The sequence below is a fragment of the Canis lupus genome, chromosome 7 (assembly GCF_011100685.1).
Source record: "Canis lupus familiaris isolate Mischka breed German Shepherd chromosome 7, alternate assembly UU_Cfam_GSD_1.0, whole genome shotgun sequence".
Lineage (NCBI taxonomy): Eukaryota > Metazoa > Chordata > Mammalia > Carnivora > Canidae > Canis > Canis lupus.
In genome coordinates this window covers 66,554,388-66,575,220 of record NC_049228.1, presented here as the reverse complement: position 1 = coordinate 66,575,220, position 20,833 = coordinate 66,554,388, and the positions used below count along the sequence as shown (strand labels likewise).

General features: G+C 40.6%; 2 protein-coding genes across 8 annotated transcripts in view; one reads left to right on the top strand and one right to left on the bottom strand.

Moving 5' to 3' along the window:
- The window catches only part of GREB1L (GREB1 like retinoic acid receptor coactivator), a 269,160-nt gene that overhangs the window by 238,081 nt on the left and 10,246 nt on the right, over positions 1 to 20,833 (top strand). For 3 of the 5 annotated variants that reach the window (XM_038543676.1, XM_038543679.1, XM_038543675.1), the window contains 10 exons: positions 763 to 918; positions 1,205 to 1,344; positions 3,598 to 3,759; positions 3,912 to 4,116; positions 8,797 to 8,962; positions 9,891 to 10,118; positions 11,027 to 11,168; positions 11,925 to 12,125; positions 14,532 to 14,670; positions 15,983 to 18,169. In XM_038543676.1, the coding sequence (XP_038399604.1) occupies positions 763 to 918; positions 1,205 to 1,344; positions 3,598 to 3,759; positions 3,912 to 4,116; positions 8,797 to 8,962; positions 9,891 to 10,118; positions 11,027 to 11,168; positions 11,925 to 12,125; positions 14,532 to 14,670; positions 15,983 to 16,146 (1,703 nt within the window). In that variant the 3' untranslated portion in view covers positions 16,147 to 18,169. Of the gene's footprint in view, positions 1 to 762; positions 919 to 1,204; positions 1,345 to 3,597; positions 3,760 to 3,911; positions 4,117 to 8,796; positions 8,963 to 9,890; positions 10,119 to 11,026; positions 11,169 to 11,924; positions 12,126 to 14,531; positions 14,671 to 15,982; positions 18,170 to 20,833 lie in introns of those variants that run through there. The other 2 variants (XM_038543678.1, XM_038543677.1) reach the window with 1 other exon arrangement.
- The window catches only part of ESCO1 (establishment of sister chromatid cohesion N-acetyltransferase 1), a 72,992-nt gene continuing 69,993 nt past the window's right edge, over positions 17,835 to 20,833 (bottom strand). For all 3 annotated transcript variants that reach the window (XR_005362580.1, XM_038543681.1, XM_038543683.1), the window contains one exon: positions 17,835 to 18,097. Coding sequence is in view for 1 of the 3 variants with exons in the window: in XM_038543683.1 (XP_038399611.1) it covers positions 18,085 to 18,097 (13 nt within the window). In the remaining 2 variants the exon portion in view is untranslated. The remainder of the gene's footprint in view (positions 18,098 to 20,833) is intronic.

Sequence of the window (20,833 nt, the reverse complement as noted above, 5' to 3'; positions counted from 1 at the left end):
CTTAAGCTTTTGGATCTTATGAATTTTATCAGTATCAATAAATATTCTCTATTGGACACCCACCATGAGCCTGCCACTAAGCACTTTCAACGGAATCCTTACAATAACCCAGGGTCCCTGGAGGCTGATGGCAGTACCTGCAGGTGTAAAGTAGTGAGGGGCAGCCTGGATTCAGACCTAGGGCTACTGCAAATTGGAGCCACTTAAGCAGCTTTAAATGCCGTGATAGGTGTCTGGGTACTAAAGGAGATTGTGGGGGTGGTGGCCTAAGCACAGGGATTTTTTTTTTTACAAGCTCCTAGGTGATTCTCATGCAGCAGACACTGGGAATCTTGCTCAATGCATCCCTAAAATCTCTTAGGCTGTCAGTATCATAAAACCCTGCAGCTAAAACTGTGAAGAATTTAGGTCACCCAAAACTAAATAAGCTTTTTTTTTTTTTTTTTTCTAAATAAGCTTTTAAGGTGATTTGGGCAGCTGGGATGGGAGACTAGTTGATCTAGTCTAGACAGCGGGAGGGGGCTGTCGACCAGATGCGTAGAGGTTAACGTTGGGGCCAGGGGGTCCCTCCCAGCGTGGGCCTGCAGGGATAATTCTGGGGGCCCCTCTGCCCTGGGACATGGGAGATCATTTTTCAGAAATGCCTTTGTCCACCCATCTGGGATTCATGTTTCATAAAACCTCTCGCGCTGACACCTGGGAGGGAGGCTGGGAGGCCAGCCAGTGTACCTGCTCTGCGCACTTTCTTTCTTTTTGCCCCAGATCACAGCGAAAGCAGTGAAGTCAGCCAGTCAGAGGGGGAGCCCTGGCCAGACATCGAGAGCTTCAGTAAAATGCCCTTTGACGTCAGTGTGCACGATCCCAAGTACAGTTTGATGAGCCTGGTGTATACAGAGAAGCTGGCAGGAGTCAAACAAGGTCAGTGCAAACAGAGCGAGGTGGGCCTCTCTGAAGGTCGAGGTCGAGGGGCAGCTACATCGAGGCAGGAAGCGTGGGGCAGTTTCATGGTGAGAGAGTTTAAAGGATGCTCCTCTCTACTTTTCTCTTCTCACACATGTATTTATCACCTGTTACTTTTCATACCTGACTTTCAGGGCATAAATTTACAGAATCCATGGAAGAGCCTTTCGGGGAGTGGGGGACTTTCTGGAGTAGGGGCTCCATGCATAACATGGCAAGGTTTTTTTTGCCCCTTTATACGCAGAAGCAATAAAGGATTCCAAAGCCGAGGAGCCCAGGAAACGAGGAACCATGTCCATGATGCTGACCAAGTATGCGGCCTACAACACTTTCCACCACTGCGAGCAGTGCCACCAGTACATGGACTTCACCTCTGCTGCCCAGGTGTGGCCCCCTTGTCCTTGCCTGTTACCCTACATGGATTTTCTTATAAGATGTTAAAAATTAGGCTCCCGATTTCAGGCCCTAGATAGAGGCGACCTGATTTATGAGATGGAGCCAGTCAGTCATTGGTGAGCAAAATGTGTGAAGCAATTAATTAAAATGACTTCTTAGCTTATTCGGACTGTGGGCAGGAGGAGGAGAAGGAAGAGAAAGAACCTTGAGTTTTTGTGTCTGAAGTCACTTCAAAGTGGTTACATATGTCATGTTTAGGTTAGCCATTGCGATCCTGAAAAAAAACTAGATATTATGGTATATTTGGTGAAAGGATCTCCCCCCACCACCACCACTGCCTTTGTGTTGTTGACAAAAATGGTGCCCCTTGTCTAACAAATCCATAGGATGTGTGCCCTTTGAACCGTGAACAGGTCTGCTGATTTGCCAGGACTGAGTCCTCTTCTTACTCCAGTGCGGAGTGGTTTCGATCCATAGGCATAAAGAGGAGTCAAGAGTCAATATTGATCTTTTATTTAGAGAGATGTGAGAGGTAGGAACACAGAAGGTGAGCCAATACCCCACAGTCTTTGGTTTCTTTCCGGCCAGAGCATCTGTAAACACAAAAGGTGAGGAAGGGAGCAAATGACAGGAATCCAGAGCCTATGTGGGGAATAAGTTCTATATGGCTTTCTCCCACGTTAGCGTCTTGATTTTTATGACTTGATTCTGAACACCTAGAACAACTCTTCCTTCCTGTAGGACATGCTGATTGGACTTCCCCCCACCCCAAACTTGCTTTCTGCTCTGGAGGACCAGGTCTTCACCCTTTTCCCACAAGGCGCTAGAAGGAATATACTGAAAAACTGGATTGGTCATCCTCTTCTAATACAAGTTACTTTTCTTTGTCCCATTTGTTTTCTTGATGTTCCTGAAAATTTTGGGTGGGTAGTTTATAATCCACTCACAATGCTTTACAAAATATAAGAAGATATTATATATTGGTCTATATATTTATAGACCAAGTCCCTGGTCTATAAATCATAAGATTTTAGAAAACATAAAAAATCCTGTTTATATAGTTTCTATGATTGTAATCATAGAATGTAATATAAGTAATCTCACACTTGTGCACAAGCAGAATGAACTAGAATTTAAGGGAAGAATAACAATACTATTTTCCTATGAAATGTAATATTTAGGTTAAAACTATTGGGAAATCTACCTGAATTTTAGCTGCTGCTGAAAATTGATGCTATCCTTTCAATAAAGCCAAATACTATCTGTACTATAAAGCACATAAAGACTTTTATATAATTATTCACTGAGCTGGGTTACTGAGAGAGCATGTGAACTCCATTATTTTTTTAAAGATGTACTTATTTTCAGCGGGGGGGGGGGGGGCAGAGGGAGTGGAAGGCACAGAATCCCAAGCAGGCTCCATGCTGAACACAGAGCCCTAATGGGGCTCCATCCCACAACTCTGAGATAATGACCTGAAACAAACAAAACACTTAACCAACTGAGCCACCCAGCACCCCGAGCATGTGAACTTCATTGCAAAAAGAATTTACTTTTTTTTTTTTTCAAGCTCTACACCCAACTTGGGGCTTGAACTCGTGGCTCCAAAAATCAACTCACATGCTCTACTGACAGAGCCAGCCAGGTACTCCAACTTTCTGGCAGTTTTAAAAATAAGTTAGATTTATATTTGGTTTCAATAAGTTAAATGGTCTTTTCCTGGAAAAGTTCTAGGCTAAGTGGCTGTTCAAACTTCTTCAGCTTCTACTATAACCAGGAAAGGTGGGGCCACAGAGGCATTTTAGCGATGTTGGCCGTAATATTTTACTTAGAAAAATGATATTCACTTAGCCTGATCCATTTAGATGGGAGTAATTTCCCCCCTATAACTGGGCACCTTTGAAAATGTTCAGAGAGCAGGACATCTCATAGGGATATTTAACCTCTGCGTAAGATTGAGCAGTAGTGGTTCTAAGAACATGAGGAACCCAAAGACAGTGCAAGCAACAGAAACTTCTCTACCCGCAGAGAAGCTATGTAGGGGCAAGATGCATGGCTCTCAGGTCAGTGGTGGCTACTAAAGGATGAAGTGTTTGCCTTTCCAACTCTTTTGACGTTATAGGCACAGCCTGGTCTGGTGGCATGTGCATGTTCAGGTTAGTTTGCTTACCTCAAAAACAACCTTAACAGGTGGTCTAGAAGTTCACTTACATCCCCTTCCTTTCTTCTTTACAAATACAGATGTCTGACTCCACCCTTCATGCATTCACATTCTCTTCCTCTATGCTGGGAGAGGAGGTGCAGCTCTATTTCATCATTCCCAAATCCAAAGAGAGTCATTTTGTCTTCAGCAAGCAGGGCAAACACCTGGAGAGCATGCGGCTGCCGCTGGTTTCAGACAAGGTGGGTGACAGTGTCTGGGTGCTAATGCTGCTTTCAGACTGATGGGCCCAAGGTACTAGATCAGGTTCTCTAAACTTCTCAAATCTAAGGGTTTTAATTTCCCTTTTTGGTCTCTGGTTCTTTTCTTTTCTTTTCTTTTTCCCTTTCAGCAGAATTTGAATGCAGTCAAGAGCCCTATTTTCACTCCTTCCAGTGGTCGCCATGAGCATGGACTCCTAAACCTTTTTCACGCCATGGAGGGCATCAGCCACTTGCATCTTCTGGTGGTCAAAGAATATGAGATGCCACTGTACCGCAAGTACTGGCCCAACCACATCATGCTGGTGCTTCCTGGCATGTTCAATAACGCAGGCGTGGGTAAGGGGCCCCTGGGACGCAGGGAGGGGTGGAGAGAGATAGTGAACTCCATTTTCCAGACATGAGACTGTCAAAGGTTCTCCTGCCTCTGAAGTCTTGTCCTCCTGACCAAAGGACTTTTGGTGGTTCTTTAAATTTGAGTTTTCCTTTTCCTTATCTGCAGTTTTTCAGAATTGCTAACTTCTGAGGGCTAGTGACTGAAAAAGTCCTTGGTGTAGAGTGCCCGGGCAGGGTTTCGGGTTCCTCCCAGTGTTCCGGGGCTGCACCCACCACAGCAGGAATGGAACAGTGAGAAGGAAGGGAGCCAGCGGTTCACTGTGCTCGGGAGGGACATGGAGGTGTGCCCAAGGCCTTGCTAATCATTTTAAAGGCACACGTCAAGTTCCAAGGGGGTTGGTTCTGTACAACCAGAAATTGGAAGCATCATTACGGCCTATGGCGGTCTTCTTAAAAGCGCCTGGAAGAAGTCTTTCCTGCCTTTCTCCATGGAGATTAAGAGCAATGGGCCCTTGAGTCAGGAAAGGGGCACATGGTTATCTGAGCACGTGACAGAGCTGTGGGAGGCAGGGAACCTCCAGTTGGATTCAGAGGTGTGTCTGGGCACTTCCTGCATGGTGGCTCTTCCCCATCTGCTCCTGTGGGTGTCTGACCCCGTGCGGTCCTGGAAGGGCTGAAGATAAAAGCTGCTAATTGACACATTAGAGGGCCCAGAACCAGAGCAAATGCAGATGAGACCTAAGTAGTTTCTCTCAATCTACACTCCTCCTCTCCAGGGCCTCCCCTTTCCTCCCCACCCCCTACTCTGTCTATCCCTCTGCTGATATGTCCATCTCTCTCCCTTCCTTCCATTTAAAGTGTCTTCTCTTCTTGTTCTCCCTTCCCTTTCTTTTCATGTCCTTAAACTTTAGCCTTAATAAGGGATAAAAATTCGTTCAAAAACTGGTTTTGAATACAGTTTTCCATGTTTATCACTTTATGTCAAGTGAATTAAGGTTTTTACATATTTCTGGTTCTCTGTCCTCTCCAAAACCACATATCCCCAAACTAACTCAAGTATTTTTCCATGTGATTATGATCCTCAAATTACCCCCTTCTGTGCCTTACCGATCCTGAGGTGAATTTCCTCATCACAGATCTGACTAGATTTGCTGCCAGTTTTGTCATTTTGTAATAATTTGAGGAGAAACTAACATATATGAAAATGAAATACATGCAAATTATTTATTTGTAAAAAAAACAGAACATCAAATTTACCATCTTAGCCATTTTTAAGTGTACAGTTCAGTAGCATTCAACATATTCACATTGTTTTGCAACTAATCTCCAGAACTCTCTTCATTTCGCAAAACTGAAACTCCACATCATTGAAGATTAACCCCTTCTATCCCCCTTTGGCTGGCAAGGACCGTTCTTTCTGTCTCTCTGAATTTGACTACTTGAGGTACCTTGTGTGAGCTTGATCATACAGTATTTGTCCTTTTGTGCCTGGCTTATTTCACTAAGCAAAATGTTCTTAAGGTTCATCTACGTCATGCATGGTCAGAATTTCCTTCCTAATTTTAAGGCTGAGTAATATTACACATTTTCTTTATCCATTCATCCACTGATGGGACACTTGTGAATAATGCTATGAACACAGATGTACAAGTATCTCCTCAAGAACCCAGATTTCAATTCTTTTGAGTATATACTCAGAAGTGGAATTGCTGAATCATTTGGTAATTCTGTTTTTATTTTTTTGAGGAACTGACATACTGTTTTCCATAACGGCTGTATCATTTTACATTCCTACCAACAACGCAAAATGTTTTTTCACATCCTTAGCAATAAATATTTTCTGATTTTTGTCTGTCTTGAGTTTGGGGAAAATTTTTTGTTTGCTTATTTTTTGATAGTAGCCATCCTAATGCACAGGAGATGCTATCTTCCTGTGATTTGATTTGCATTTCCCTAATGATTAGTGATGTTGAGCATTTTGTCATGTGCTTCTTGGCCATTTGTAGATTTACTTTAGACAGTCTATTCAGTCCTTTCCCTGTTTAGTTTTGTTGTTGTTGACTTATGGAAGTTCTTTATATATTCTCGATCTTATACTTCTAATGATTTGAAAATGTTTTCTCTCATTCTTTGCTCAGAAATTTGAGATTTTGATGCAGTCCAGTTTTTTTCTTGTTGGCTGTACTCTTGGTGTCCTGTCCAACACATCTTTGCTACATACAACAGCAAGTTTTTTGTCTGTTTTCTTCTAAGTTTTATGGTTTTAGCTCTTGCATTTAGATCTTTGATCCATTTTAGTTTTAGGTAGTGTAAGGTAAAGATCCAGCCTCATTCTTTTGCATGTGAATATCCAGGTTTTCTAATACCATCTGTTGAAGAAACTGTCAAAAATCATTTGACCATACAGGCCCTTAGGGCTGGGCCAAAACCACAAGGGCATACTGATGGGCTCTGTACTCTTATCCCACTGTATGAGTTTTGATAACTGTCATTTTATGGTAGGTTTTGAAATCAGCCAGCTGTGAGACCTCCCAACTTTGTTCTTTTTCAAGGTTGCTTTGGCTATTAAGGGTCCCTTAAGATTCCACATGAATTTAAGGATGGATTTTTTTTTTAATTTATGCACACATGCATATCATTAAGATCTTGGGGATTGCATTAAATCTGAAGATCACTTTGAGTAATATTGACATCTCAACAATATTGCATCTTCCAATCTATGAATATGGACGTCTTTCCATTTACTTGTATCATCTTTATCTTCTTTCAGCAATGTTTTGTACTTTTTCACGTACAGGTCTTTCATATATATGATTAAACGTTTATTCCTAAGCATTTTATTCTTTTTGATGCAACTGTAAATGGAATGGTTTTAATTTTTCCTTTTAGATTATTGTTAGTGTATAGAGACACAACTGATTTTTTTAGTTTTGTATCTGCAACTTTGGCAAATTCACTTTTATTATTTCTAACAGTTTGTGTGTGATATTTATGGCTTTCTACATACATATAAGGACATGCTGCCTACAGATAATTTTACTTCTTCCTTTCCAACCTGAGTGCCTTATTTCTTTTTCTTGCATAATCACTCTGGCTAAGTTTTCCAGTACTGTATTAAACAGAAATGGTAATGGTAGGCATCCTTGTCTTGTTCTTAGATGAAAAGCTTTCAGTCTTTTACCATTACAGTGTTAGTTGTGGGCCTCTCATATTTTGAGAATACAAAGTATTATACACATACTCTTGGAAGGTAGATTTCCCTAAATCCCTAATAGTACCCCTGATCTGCTCAAACTGCTCTTCTGGTTCCTCCATAGATTTAATAATTTTATCCTCTTCATTTCATTACGTACATTTCGTTTCATTTTTGGATGGCCCACTCGTAAAATTTGGTTGTGATAATGATTATCTGTTTTTTTTTTAAATCCTAATTCTAGTGTAGTTAACATATGGAATTATATTTATCTTAGGTGTACAATATAGTGATTCAACAATTCCATATATTACTCAGTGCTCATCAAGATAAGTGCATTCTTAATTCCCTTCACCTATTTCACCCAATCTCCACCTCCCTTTCCCTGTAACCATCTGTTTGTTCTCTTTAGTTAAGTCTATTTTTTGGTTTGTCTTTTTTTCTTCCTTCCTTCATTCATTTTGTTTCTTAAATTCTACCTACAAGTATGGTATTTGTCTTTCTCTGACTGGCTTATTGGACTTAGGCTACTTCCACAATTTGACTATTATAAATAATGCTAAGTGTCCATCAATAGATGAAAAAGATACTATATATATATACACACACACACCCACACACACACACCAGAATATGGTTCAGTCATAAAAAGAATGAAATCTTGCCATTTGCAACAACATGAATGGATCTGATGATCAACATCTTAATAATCTCTAAAACCTTGTACTTACCACATATTAGGCACTGTCCTGAGCACCATACAACAATCCTGTGAAGTGGACATTATCATGTCTTCTTACAACTGGAGAAGCCAAGGCATAGGGGAGTTTACTTTTTGTCACACAGCTAGAAAGTGGTAGAATCAGGATTTAAATGTAGGCAGCTTGGCTCTGGTCTTTTACCATATCATACTGCCTCTTGCAAAAAAGCCATCCAGGAAAAGGATGCCGGTTTCCAGAATCTTCTTCAAAGAAGACATTGCTGTTAATCTCCTAAAAGTATCTTAAAGCAGGGGGTACGTTAGTATAAGCAGCACGTCCACGTACTGCCACCCTGGCTACTTCCTACAGCAGGACAGGCAAGTGGCTGCTTCGAAGACTGAGAACATGTCTTATCATGACTGCAAAAGGAACTAACCAGTAATAAGTGTTTCCCTGATGTGGTATCCTTTGTCCCATCAGAGAAACTGGATTCTTGCAGTACCCCTCAAAGTGTAGTTCATGAATCATCTGCATCATCAAAGACTGCTCTAGTTTGTGGCCCTTCATCAGACCCATCATGGGTTCCAGGAATCAGCATTTTAAACAGACTGCTTCAGTGGTTCTCATTTTTACTCGTTTGAGAACACTGCTCTGAACAACTGGTTGTCCCTCCCACCCTGCATGGTCACGTGAATAGGCATGCCTGTGTAAAGAATGTGAGCAGCTGTCTGGGGGCTTTGGGTCAAGCCAGAGTGAAGACTGTACAGCTGTGGTTATGCTGCCTTCCAGGTGCTGCCAGGTTTCTCATTAAGGAGCTGTCCTATCACAATCTGGAACTGGAGAGGAACCGCCTGGAAGAACTGGGAGTTAAGCGCCAGTGTGTCTGGCCTTTCATCGTTGTGATGGACGACTCCTGTGTTCTGTGGAACATTCACAGTGTTCAAGATCAGAGCAGGTAGTGGGACTTGCCAACCAGTTCTAGGGGAGTATGACCAATGCTCTAAGGGAGATCTTTTCCGTGGCTACAGTTATGCATGGAAGTAAATGAGAGAGGAATAACTTTCCAGAGCAAAACAATTATCCAGGAGACTACCTTCACTAGCACCCTTTTTAAAATTTAGATATTCAGTGTGCCATTAATTCCTGTACTATTTCTGCATCGTGGCTTAGTCTTGCTATAAAGTCTGTTGTAAGGCACTAGAAACTCCACTGGCTTCTGAATCAGACCTGCTTTTTTTACCCCAGCTCTACTTTGTAACTACCTGGATGAAAAGGGAAATTTATTTCATCTCTGTCTCAGTTCTGTCACCTTTAAGATTAGGGTTGGACCAACATCAGTGGTTCTCCTTTCTGGGGCAGTGAACAGGGTCCGAGGACCAGGGGATGCTAAACCTGAGAAGTCTTATGCAATACATGGCCCCAAAATACTAGTAGCGTCCCTACTGAAACACTTCCAGCTCACCCACTGTGTCTGTTTCCGCTTGTGGATATGAAGCCAGTGATGTTTTCAAATAGGCCTTTATTATGCCATAATCACCACACTGGGAGGTATATCCATGTGTTTTCAACCTCTGGCTCCCTCTTTGGGAACGCCCTGTTCGTTATTCATTTTGAGATGGGCAGGCTTTCTCTGCCTGAATGTGGTGAGCCCCATCTCTGGTGATGCAGTTCCTGCATCCTGAAGGGCAGCTTGCTGAAGTAGCAGTGATAGGCAGCATGAAAACTAGGCTTGACATTCTTTTCTATTCCAGGCTAATATAAAGTAAACCAGCTAAATCCGTCCTTTACAGATACTGAAACTGTATAGTAGCGTTAGCCCTTCATAAAAGACCCTCTCTTCAGTAATACTGACCTCTTATTTAAACTAACTTGATATTTCATAGCCAGCCCATGGAAGCAGGAGTTTCCAGTAAGAATGTGTCCTTGAAGAGTGTCTTGCAGCATATTGAAGCAACACCAAAAATCATCCACTATGCAATCCTGGGCATACAGAAATGGAGCAGCAAGCTGACTTCTCAGAGCCTAAAAGCCCCATTTTCTAGGTGCCATGTGCATGACTTTATTCTCCTTAACATAGACCTGACTCAGAATGTGCAGTATGACTTTAACAGGTAAGTCAGGCCTCCTGGAGGCAAGTAAGCCTGCCATCTACTGATTGCTTCTGCCCTGACCCCTATAATGTGTCTATTCCTCTGATTCTGGTCTTTGAAAAACTATCTCTTTTTTTATGGAAAAGGAGGGAGAGTGGGTATCACAAGCCCCAAAGTGCCCCTTTATAATTCCTTAAACGGACCCAGACCCTTAAAATAATAGAAATTACAACACAACATACTTAGAAAACATATTTTAGCTATCCCATCATTCAACAAGAACTAAAACCCAGACAAAAACTATTACGTCGACACAAACAGCGTGTGGACCCATAAGCCACTGAAGGTGAACTCTTTCATCCTCAGAATTCAGAAGTTAACCCCTTTCCCTGAATGTTAGTAAATTCCAGAGATCTAGATCCTTTAGGGCGAAGCCAGCAGGTAGGAATGAGCAGGCTAGCCCTGGTCTTGCCTCCTGAATAAATAACATCCCCATCCTAGAAAATCCGAGATGGCCAAGCAAGTAATGTCAGGACCATAAAGTCTGTCTTATTGTCAACCCCTAACCCTGTAGTCATTAGAATATCCTGTAGCTATTTCACGTCTTTTAAATTTGGCAGATGTTTCATCCTGTTTGCAGCCAGGATTTTAACACTGGGAGCACCTCTGCATTCGGGTCCCACAAGTATATAGACTATGCAGTCCTGTTTCAGTTCAGGAACACCTAAGGCCCCTTGGAATATCTGCAGCCAAAGCCATCTCACTTTCTCCTTCTTTTAATGACTGTAATGCCCAACTCAGGGGATTCACAGGCCAGTGTTAAGAGGGCCAGCTCTGGGAGAAGGAAAGGTTGATTCTATGTGAGTCTGTCTCCTAACAGCTGTTGTGTGTATGGTAGTCAGAGACCTATCCTTGTGATTATGATTTAGGTATTTCTGTGAAGATGTTGACTTTAACCTGAGAACAAATAGTAGTGGGCTGCTCATCTGCCGCTTTAATAACTTCAGTCTCATGAAGAAACATGTTCAGGTTGGAGGGCAAAGGGACTTTATCATTAAACCAAAGATCATGGTAAGTTTGCAAGCTTGATTCTACTGTTGAGAGGAAGACAATTTCTTACTAATACCCGTTATCTGTTATTAGGCATTAAGCACTTATCACTTGACTGGAAAGGGAAGTAACACAAGGGAGTCAGTTCTTAATGCCAAGTTTGCAGTCTCATTCCCCTGAGGATTCATCCAGAGCAAAACTTAAGATTTGAAAAGTCAACAGATCTACCTTTCTTTAGAGGCTTACCAATTCCATCATATCTTAACATTTTCACATCCTGTAATACATGAGAAATTAAGATGCTTGTCTGGTCCTTTGCTAGATTTTTTTTTTCTTTTTAAAGAAAGTAATACTAATCAATACCTGTTAAGAGATTTACTGGTATCTAATCATTTATAACATGTGAATTCCCAGTGGAGCTTAGAAACCTCGCTTTGCTTTTGTTTTTTGGATCTGGTGGGATGGGATGTAAGACGTCTGTATTCAGCAGCACTGTGAAAGGTTTCCTGACGGTCCTCACAACGTTGCTAAATGCAGTAACTTTCAAAGAGGCCTACATTTCATTTTCTCCTGCCCTTGTCATGTGTTAGGTTAGACCCCACCTATTCCCAAGGTGAAAAACCTGAGAACCTAAGAATGACAGACTGACATTTGAGTCTTGCCCCTGTCACTGTGCTGCTATTATTTGGGAACAGTTAGTATGCAGTGAGGTTTTTCCTTGCCCATTTCACCCAGTGACAGCCATGATTCCCATGATAATCTCGGCTTTGATTTCAGGTGTCTGAGAGTTTAGCACCCATCTTGCCCCTTCAGTATGTCTGTGCTCCCGACAGTGAACACACACTGCTGGCAGCCCCTGCACAGTTTCTCCTGGAGAAATTCCTTCAGCACGCATCCTACAAACTCTTCCCCAAAGCCATCCATAACTTCAAGAGTCCTGTGTTGGCCATTGACTGCTACCTTAACATTGGACCAGAGGTAAAGGGAAGAGGGCTAGTACTGGGCTTTTTTCTTACCCACTTCCAATCATTTCTTTCCCATTTTAGCTCCCATTTGAAAGCTTAAATGGAGACAAAAAAAGGGCCTGTGACATACTGCAAAGGCTCACACAAGATGTGATGGCAACTGTCCCTCCCCACACCTATTTCAACTCTCCAGTTAGCCAATAAATACACAAAGCTTAGCTGAGAATTCAGTTCCACCTAGAAGCCTACCTCCTATGACCTTGGACAGTAGTAGTTGCTTGCTGTCCCAAAATGTATCAGGCCATATTATAGTCACGTGACGTTTCTTCACAAGACACAGTTCTTGAGGCACACAGTGTCCTAGCCACTGTTTTAAGCAAAAGAGGAGCTCAGTGATTCCTGAACAATTTAGGGGATCACAGGAGACTTTTATGGCTGTCACGTCACCACTTCCCATTCCTCGATTTCTTTTCCATTGTTTTCTATTTTTCATTCTTTCTCTTGTCTGTCTCAAAATTCTCCATCAGTTGTTTTTTAAGATTTTACTTATTTATTCATGAGAGACACACAGAGAGAAAAGCAGAGACATAGAGGGAGAAGCAGGCCCCATGCAGGAAGCCCAATGTGGGACTCAATCCCAGGATCACGCCCTGAGCCAAAGGCAGACACTCAACTGCTGAGCCACCCAGGCGTCGCTCAGGTGTTTTTTTGTTTTTAATTGCTACTTATACCTTTAAGCTCCTGACTACTGGTGGCCTTTGGAACTTTAAGGGCTTCTGGCACTAAGCTTTCCCCTATAATTATTAGCATTGTTTTAAAAATATTTCATTCTATTCCTTAACGCATAATATCCTCTTTATAAAGAATTTTTTCCTCCTAGGCTTTTTTTCCTTCTTGTGTTTTGACATACACAGTCTTGGCAGACTGAAATCCAACAGTATTCAATACTGGCAACTGATTTTTTTCTTTTTTAAGATTTTTTTTCTTTATTTGACAAAAAGCAGAGCAAGTGAGCGAGAACATGAGTGGGGGCGGGGAAGGGCAGAGGGAGAAGCAGGCTCCCCACTGAGCAAGGAGCCAGTGAAGGGCTCAATAGCACCCCAGGATCATGACATGAGCTAAAAGCAGAGATTAACTGATTAACCTACTGAGTCACCCTAGGACCTCCTGGAAACTGATTTTTAATTCAAACAGTATAAACACTTTACACTCTCCTTCTTAGGAAATTTCAGTAATCTACACTGTGGGTTGGACCATGAAATGTAGAATTTTAGAGGTAGAAGGAACCTTAAAAACCATCAAGTATAATGGTGCTTTTTATGGTATCTCTGTAAGGTATGTGTCTAACTCAGGCTTCCAAACTCCTCTACCCCAGGGTCCAGAGCTCTAGATAGAGGTAGTAATAGTAGTAGTAGTAAGACTGTGTTGTCTAATAGCAGCTAACTAACACTCACTGAATACCTACTAAGCAGTTTACAGTATTTATCCACAAGACAGGCCTATGAAACAGGTACTACTGTTATTTCTTCAGACAGGGAAATGGAGATATGATAAAATGAAGGAAGCTGCTCAATGTCATCTACTAGCTAGTAAGCAGAGGAACCAGTTATTTGGACCCAAGTGGCCAGGTCCACACATTAAGCCATTTCACTGTTCTCAAGGTCTCCCAACTATCTTCTCTCCCTGTGAGAGAGATTGGTTGGGCACCATTGGTTAAGTGGCTTCCTTTGGCTCAAGTCACGATCTAAAGGTTCTGGGATTAAGCCCTGTGTCAAGCTCTCTGCTCAGGAGGAAATCTGCTTCTCCCTCTCCCCCTGCTCACACTCTCTTGTGTGTATGCAAATAAGATATTTTAAAAAATAATAATTAAAAATAAATAAAAATCATGCACTGCTGGGGGCACTCAGATGGCTCAGTCAGTTAGGTGTCCAACTCTTGATCTCAGCTCAGGTCTTGATCTCAAGGTTCTGATTTCAAGCCTGGCATTAGGCTCTACCTACTTAAAATCATATACTGCTTGAAGCTTCTGTCTGAAAATTTAAGTGTATCTAAATGAAAAGCTGATTATTGATAAGAATTAAAAAATCTTATTCTAAACATTTAATCTTGTCTGCCTTTGTGGAAGGCAGTTTTTCATTTTATAAAGATGTTTAGGTGGAGAGGCCTGTTTTGTTTCTTACTACTAATTCTCTCTTAACTGTCCTTTATTAAGAGAAACAAGATTTAAGTAGGTTAAAATTTGGCACACTAAGAGGTGCAGAGTTTAAATAACCAACCTATTAAGGTTTCAATAAAAAATTTATGTCCTTTACCTTACCCTGAAACAGCTAAAGAGGAAGGTACTGGCTCACTCAGCTGAAGTACTGATGTTTTGCTTGCTTTTTGACATACCCATGCTATGTCTGCTTGATAATTCCAGGTGGCCATATGCTACGTCAGCTCCAGACCCCACTCCAGCAATGTCAGCTGTGAAGGGGTGTTTTTCAGTGGACTTCTCTTGTACCTCTGTGACTCTTTTGTAGGTGCTGATCTTCTGAAGAAATTTAATTTTCTAAAAGGTAAATCAAACTTAGTGTCTTTTGCTTGTGAATGCCATTGTTTCCTGAGACAAAATAGGGCGGTCAAACATATAAAAAAGCACTTTAACAATGGTTTCTGCCAGTAAATTGAATACCTTGCTTTTAAACCAGGGCCAGGATTTCCTTAATTGGGGCAGGGGCAGAATCAAGTTGTTGTTTTACCAAGACAAAATGCAGATAAATAGTCAGAAATGTGACCACATTAAATTTGTTCTTCCCACTATTAATGTAAGAAAGGAATGATGCAATGTAAGGAGAAATAATTCTTCTCAAATAACCTAATTTCAATAAAAACAGGTTAATGAATTGTGATTCTGGTCTAGAAGGTAAAGTCGCTTCAGCAGGTATGCACTAAGAACAAACTGCAAAGTAAGCATCACAGATAATCATGACAAGATGACCTCTGAGGCCAGTGAAGAAAGTAAGATTCAGAATATCATGGACAGGCCACTATGGAAAACAGTATAAAATTTCCTCAAAAACTAAAGATAGGATTAATCATATGATCTAGTACTGGGATTTACCCAAAGAAAACAAAACAATTAATTCAAAAGATATATGCACCATAACATTCACTGCAGCATTATTTTCGATAGCAACCGAAGTGTCCCTCCATACATGCATAAGGAAGATGTATCTATTATACAATGGACTAACTCAGCCATAAAAAAGAGATCTTGCCATTTGCAGTAGCATGAATGGGCCTAGAGGGCATATAATCCTAAGTAAAGTAAGTCAGAGAAAGACAAATACCATAGGATTTCTCTTATACGTAGAATTTAAGAATAGATGCTACTGTGTATTTATATGTGCATAAAATCCACCTGGAACAGTGTGTTGTGTGTGGGGGGGGGGGGGGGCGGGGGGTTGCCTCCCAGGGGACATTGGCAGTAGCAGGAGACATTTTAGGTTGCCACACTGGAGGGTGTTGCTGGCATATAGTGAGGAGAAGCCAGGGATGCTGCTAAACCATCTTATAAGAACAGAATAGCCCCCCAGAACAGAATTATCCAGTGCTGCTAAGGCGTAGAACCCCTTCACTGGAAACACAGAACATTGGTACCATAGGAGAAGGGGAGGTTTTTCACTTTACTCTCTTAAACTTTTGAATTTATAATACTACTTACTCAAGATAATAAAATTATAACGAATAATTGTGATAGGTTACTTTTACCTCTATGTTGGTTCTCAGATGTGTTAGCTTAAAGGACATGATCAGAAAAAGATGGTAGGTTCTTTATTATAATTTCAGTTCCTGAGTTTAAGATGCATTTTTGCCTTTCTTCTGAAGGTGCTACCCTGTGTGTCATCTGCCAAGACAGAAGCTCCTTACGCCAAACAATTGTCCGCTTAGAGCTAGAGGATGAGTGGCAGTTCCGCCTCCGGGACGAGTTTCAAACCGCTAACAGCAGCGACGACAAGCCCCTCTACTTTCTTACTGGCCGCCATGTATGAGCTTTTGAAAAGACCAAAAATAGCAAAGGGATGCCTAGGTAGGGTGGGGCAGAAACAATTATTTGGGATTTTTTTTTCCTTTAAAGTACAATCACTGTGGAGCAAAGTGCAACATATTTGTTCTCCAAAGAAATCCGCCCCCTCCAACCCCAATCTGACCCAGGTCTTTCGGGGTATCACTCTCCTTTAGTTCCACTGTCAGGACCTTATATTCAGGTTAACTCCACCCTAGGCAGTTATGCAATTACTTAAGACATGGTCTGCCACAGGAGCCTGAGGAGGATACACTTTGGAGAACGAACATGGAGTTTGCATTGTTTTTTCTACTACACTATGTTAGGGGGAAAACGGACTCTTGGCATTAGCTAGCCTGAATGTGTTACATGAGACTCACACCGCTGGTGTGGAATTAATTGAAGATTAACGTTTGAGGCCTGAACCCTCAGTTTCTCTTCAGATCTGTACTTTGGTACAGTATTACTCAGGGGTCTGAAATGATAGAATGTAGAAGATATTTGTATTTAAAAAAAAGTAGCTTTGTCTTTCTCTGTGCAGTGTTAGTTTAAGATTTATAATCTTATATGTATTGAAACTTTTGGCAAAATTTCCACAGGAGTTAAAAGTTTACTATTTAAACCGAACAAACAAATCAGTAAATGCAGAGCAGGCACTGTATGCATTTATGCAGTTTCTCCTTGCCGAAATTCCTTTGCTTTTTTCATTCTTTAAAAATGTCTCCAGCCTCTAAGCACACTATGTCTGTGAGAACATGGAACAGTTTAATCTTGTACAAGGGTAACCTAATTCAGTAATTGACCAATTAAGAAGCTTTTAGCAGTCATCCCAATACCCACCCTGTTTGGTTGGCATTAAGCAGTTGGCACCAGCAAAGCTAAATGTCAGGCTATGGTTCTGTGTGGAGTGGAACTAGTTTGATTCTTTTCAGGGCCTCAAGCGAAGCTTCCTTTAAAAGATACACTGAATTAGTATTAGCTACCTTTACATAGACAACACCACAAAAATTGCTGAAATGGGAAAGAGAGCCAGAGAGGGAGAGAACTGTTTTAATCCTATCCGTGATTCTTTTGTGAGGAGTAAGAAAGATTCCATTAAAGGTCTCTGACTCACTAAAATCAGCAGGGGGTGTTTGTTCAGTATCAACAGTGTAAGTTTCTATAGATTTCTCACCATATATTGTAATCAAAACCAGACTTTTAGAAAATGTTCTAGAACAAACTAAATCAATTGGAAGTTTGCTTAAATTATTATTCCAGTTCTCATCATTAAACAATCTCTTCACATTTTTCTCATTAGCCCATACGTACCACTTAAAATGGCCATTTTTACTTGAATCAATCTCTTATTTTGGCCTGAAACTACTGAGAGGGGGCTGACTAAGCCTGCATTTACTTAGAACAAAAATGTTAACTGACCAGCTTTATTAGCTTGTGATAACAAGGAGTTTACAGTAGTGAAAAGATGGAATGTACTAATTTGAAAATGGTTTGCAGATCTCTTGGTTTTAATATAGCTACTTATGATGCTTTAAATATATTTTGAAATGAACAATTCCTTTAAACCCCATTTTTAATTGTCCTTCAAAGAGGATCTGCCTTATGTATTCTTTAAAATACTCCTTAATTTTAGTACAGCAGAATTTTTGGTAAAGAGGTACGTTTTGAAGCAGGTTGATTTAAGATATGAATGTATTTCAATTGTTTCTGTTTTGTTGAAAGGGCCTAATGCAGATATCAAGAAACCCACTGTTTGTGCAATATTCCAATAATATTTACTATATAGAGCAAATAAGATACTTGAAATAATTCCAAACAGTTGTACTTGGGGGCAGATGGCCTCTCAGGGTTTCTTCTGGCTTTATGGCTTCAAAGTCTAAAGCGCGTTTTTTAAAGTAGTAACTTTAGAGGCAGGTACTCCATGTTAGGGCTGTACTCTAAAAAAAAAAAAAAAAATCAAATTAACTGTGATCTCTTAAATACTATTTAACCCTGTGAAAGAGAAATGCCAGAAGAAAGCCAAAAGACCATCATCCCAATGATGGAGAATTCAAACTGACCTGCCTATTCTTTTCAATGCCTGTACTACTAAGGTTTGGATCTTTTAAAATCACCTTATCAGTATAATTCTTTAGAGAATGTTAGGTCCTTCTCCTTTAAGGATAAAATTGCACAAGCATAGGACACCATGATTTGTTAATACATACCTTGGTGTGTTCAGCTTCAAGCCTTGCCATCCTGTAGAACATTGTGGTATGAATGTGTTTGCTAGGCCTGCATAATAATTGATCTATAGACCTGTTGAACCTTGCCATGTAGGACAGTTCACACAGGTTAATACTGAATGTAAACTAAAATTAGAATGAGAATTGTTGTATTCAATTATTTTGGCTGTAATTTATGCAATTGCTTTTTGTGATTTTTAGAAAAGGAGGTACCTGTGTTCCTTTATTACTGTAAAATTTTCTTAACCAAAATTTGGTGAATTTCACTAGTTGGTCTACCTCACATTTTGTTTATGATTCTAAATTGTCTTAAGTTGTGTCTACAGTATGTTGTCCTTTCATTTAATTTGGTGAATGTATTAAAATTCTCTCCCACCCCCTTAAAAAATTTTCCTTCACATTAATTTTCTGGTATGTTCAAAACCGGAATGAGCTCCCTACTACTGGCAATGTCCAAAAAAGACAGGAAGTCCACATATCACTGAGTCATCCAACCTAAGATTTGACAATTCTGGAGTAACAAAGAAAATGTTAAATAAATACTTGTTGAATGAAAATCTGTAGCTTTTACAAAGATATACATACATATAAAGTATCCACACCCCATGCCCATTTGCAGAATTCCACATTAATTATGGATGACAGATCTAAAAATGATTTTAGAGGTATCAGAAATACTCCTAGTATAACCCCAACCTTTTATAGATGGCAACTATACTCATTTCAGTGTCCTCAGAAGCAGAACTCTGGGTTGCTAGAACTGTGCAGTTTGACAGAAGGTGTTCATCACCATCTTATTTCCAAACTACCTGCTTTTAAGAATATGTTATTCCAGAAAAATGCCTTTCAGTTCTATTATGTGAAGAGTGCTAGCCTAGTAGATCTGGATAAAGAACCATGAAAACACTCTTCTAGGCCAAGGACCACTGGCCTTTTACCTCAGGAAGGGCGATAAACATTTGTTAAGTGTGGTGACAGATTTCAGGAGCAAGCAGAAACTGCCAACGTTCCAGTACATATTCCAAAGCAGCTACTCCACTGGAAAGACCAAAAGCTGTGAAACTTTGACTGTTCTACCTCTGTATTCAACCACCTAAAGCTGGAACAACATCCAGGCCACAAATATTCCTCAGGTCTCTCTTTAGTCATGGAGACTGACCCGTAAACTTTCTCTAGGAGAACACTGCTCCAACACTAACAGCCTGGTTTCACTGAAAGAAACCATCACAAAAGGTGATTTCAGGAAGGGCCTCTGTGGCCAAGGTTTAAAGCCATTCACACAATAAATTACTTCTGCTCTTCACTATCAAGTACTGAGCTAAGCATCCACACTTCAGTGACTATGACGACAGAGTAAGTTCTAAGAAAGAGAAGGCAACAATAAGTTGTTTTCTGACCACTTCTTTGTTCTGTAAGTAGTCCAGTGTATTTTATTTTTACAAGAATGGTCTGGTGGAAGGAGGGGTTATTGTGAGACAGTATCTTCCCTTTATGTGCCAAAATGACCAAGAGCCATGAGAATGAGGTAGAAAACATATGTATGTCTGCAGTCACTCTCCAGAAACCAACTCAGCAATCTTAACTCCTGGTAAAATATGTTTAGGCAGGACTACAGCTGGGCAGCCATGCAACATAAGCAAGAACAATTAAAATGTCCCTGCATGTCTATTGTACTTGTCCTTAACAACAGTCATGCTTCACTCACTGGTAAAATGATTTTTTTAAGAATTCTTGCAATATATAAGAAAACCATTTGCATATCCATGTAGAAAAGGGCATAGCCCATAAAACCTTGTAGTTCCTGCCTATACTTGTAGTTCCTATAAGGTCTATATACTAGACATTTTTTAAAAGCTTTCTCTATGCAAACATGAGTGCAAGGGGGAAAGGAACAGAGGATCTCAAGCAGACTCCCCATAGAATGCGGAGTCCAATCGGAGCCCAATCTCACAACCATGAGACAATGACCTGAGCCAAAATCAAGTCAGATGTTCAACCCACTGAGCCACCCAGGCACCCCAAATAACTATTTAAGGGCAGCTGACAAATTCATAGGCATATTTATAAAATCACAATTACAGAATCACTTCTTTTGAAGTCTGACTGTGGCCATTAGTGTAGACAGTGTCCAATCTCCCTCTACCACTCTGTAAAGACCATTCTTTGGTCTTCAATTATAATGTGATAGTGCTGACCATTCTTGCTTTTTAAAACTCTTCCTTGGTTTCTACCACTCTCTTCTGATCTTCTTACCTCTTTCCAGATACTCTTCTTCGAGACTCTTAAGTGATGGTTTTCGTCACAACTCTCTCCTACCCTCTCATTTTACAAACACCAGGGTGAGGACATCTCTTCTAAACCTTTGGATAACTAGGTTAATAAATCTCCTTAGTTCAAACTTCTCTGTAACTCTAGACCAATATATAGAATTATATACCAAACAAGTAT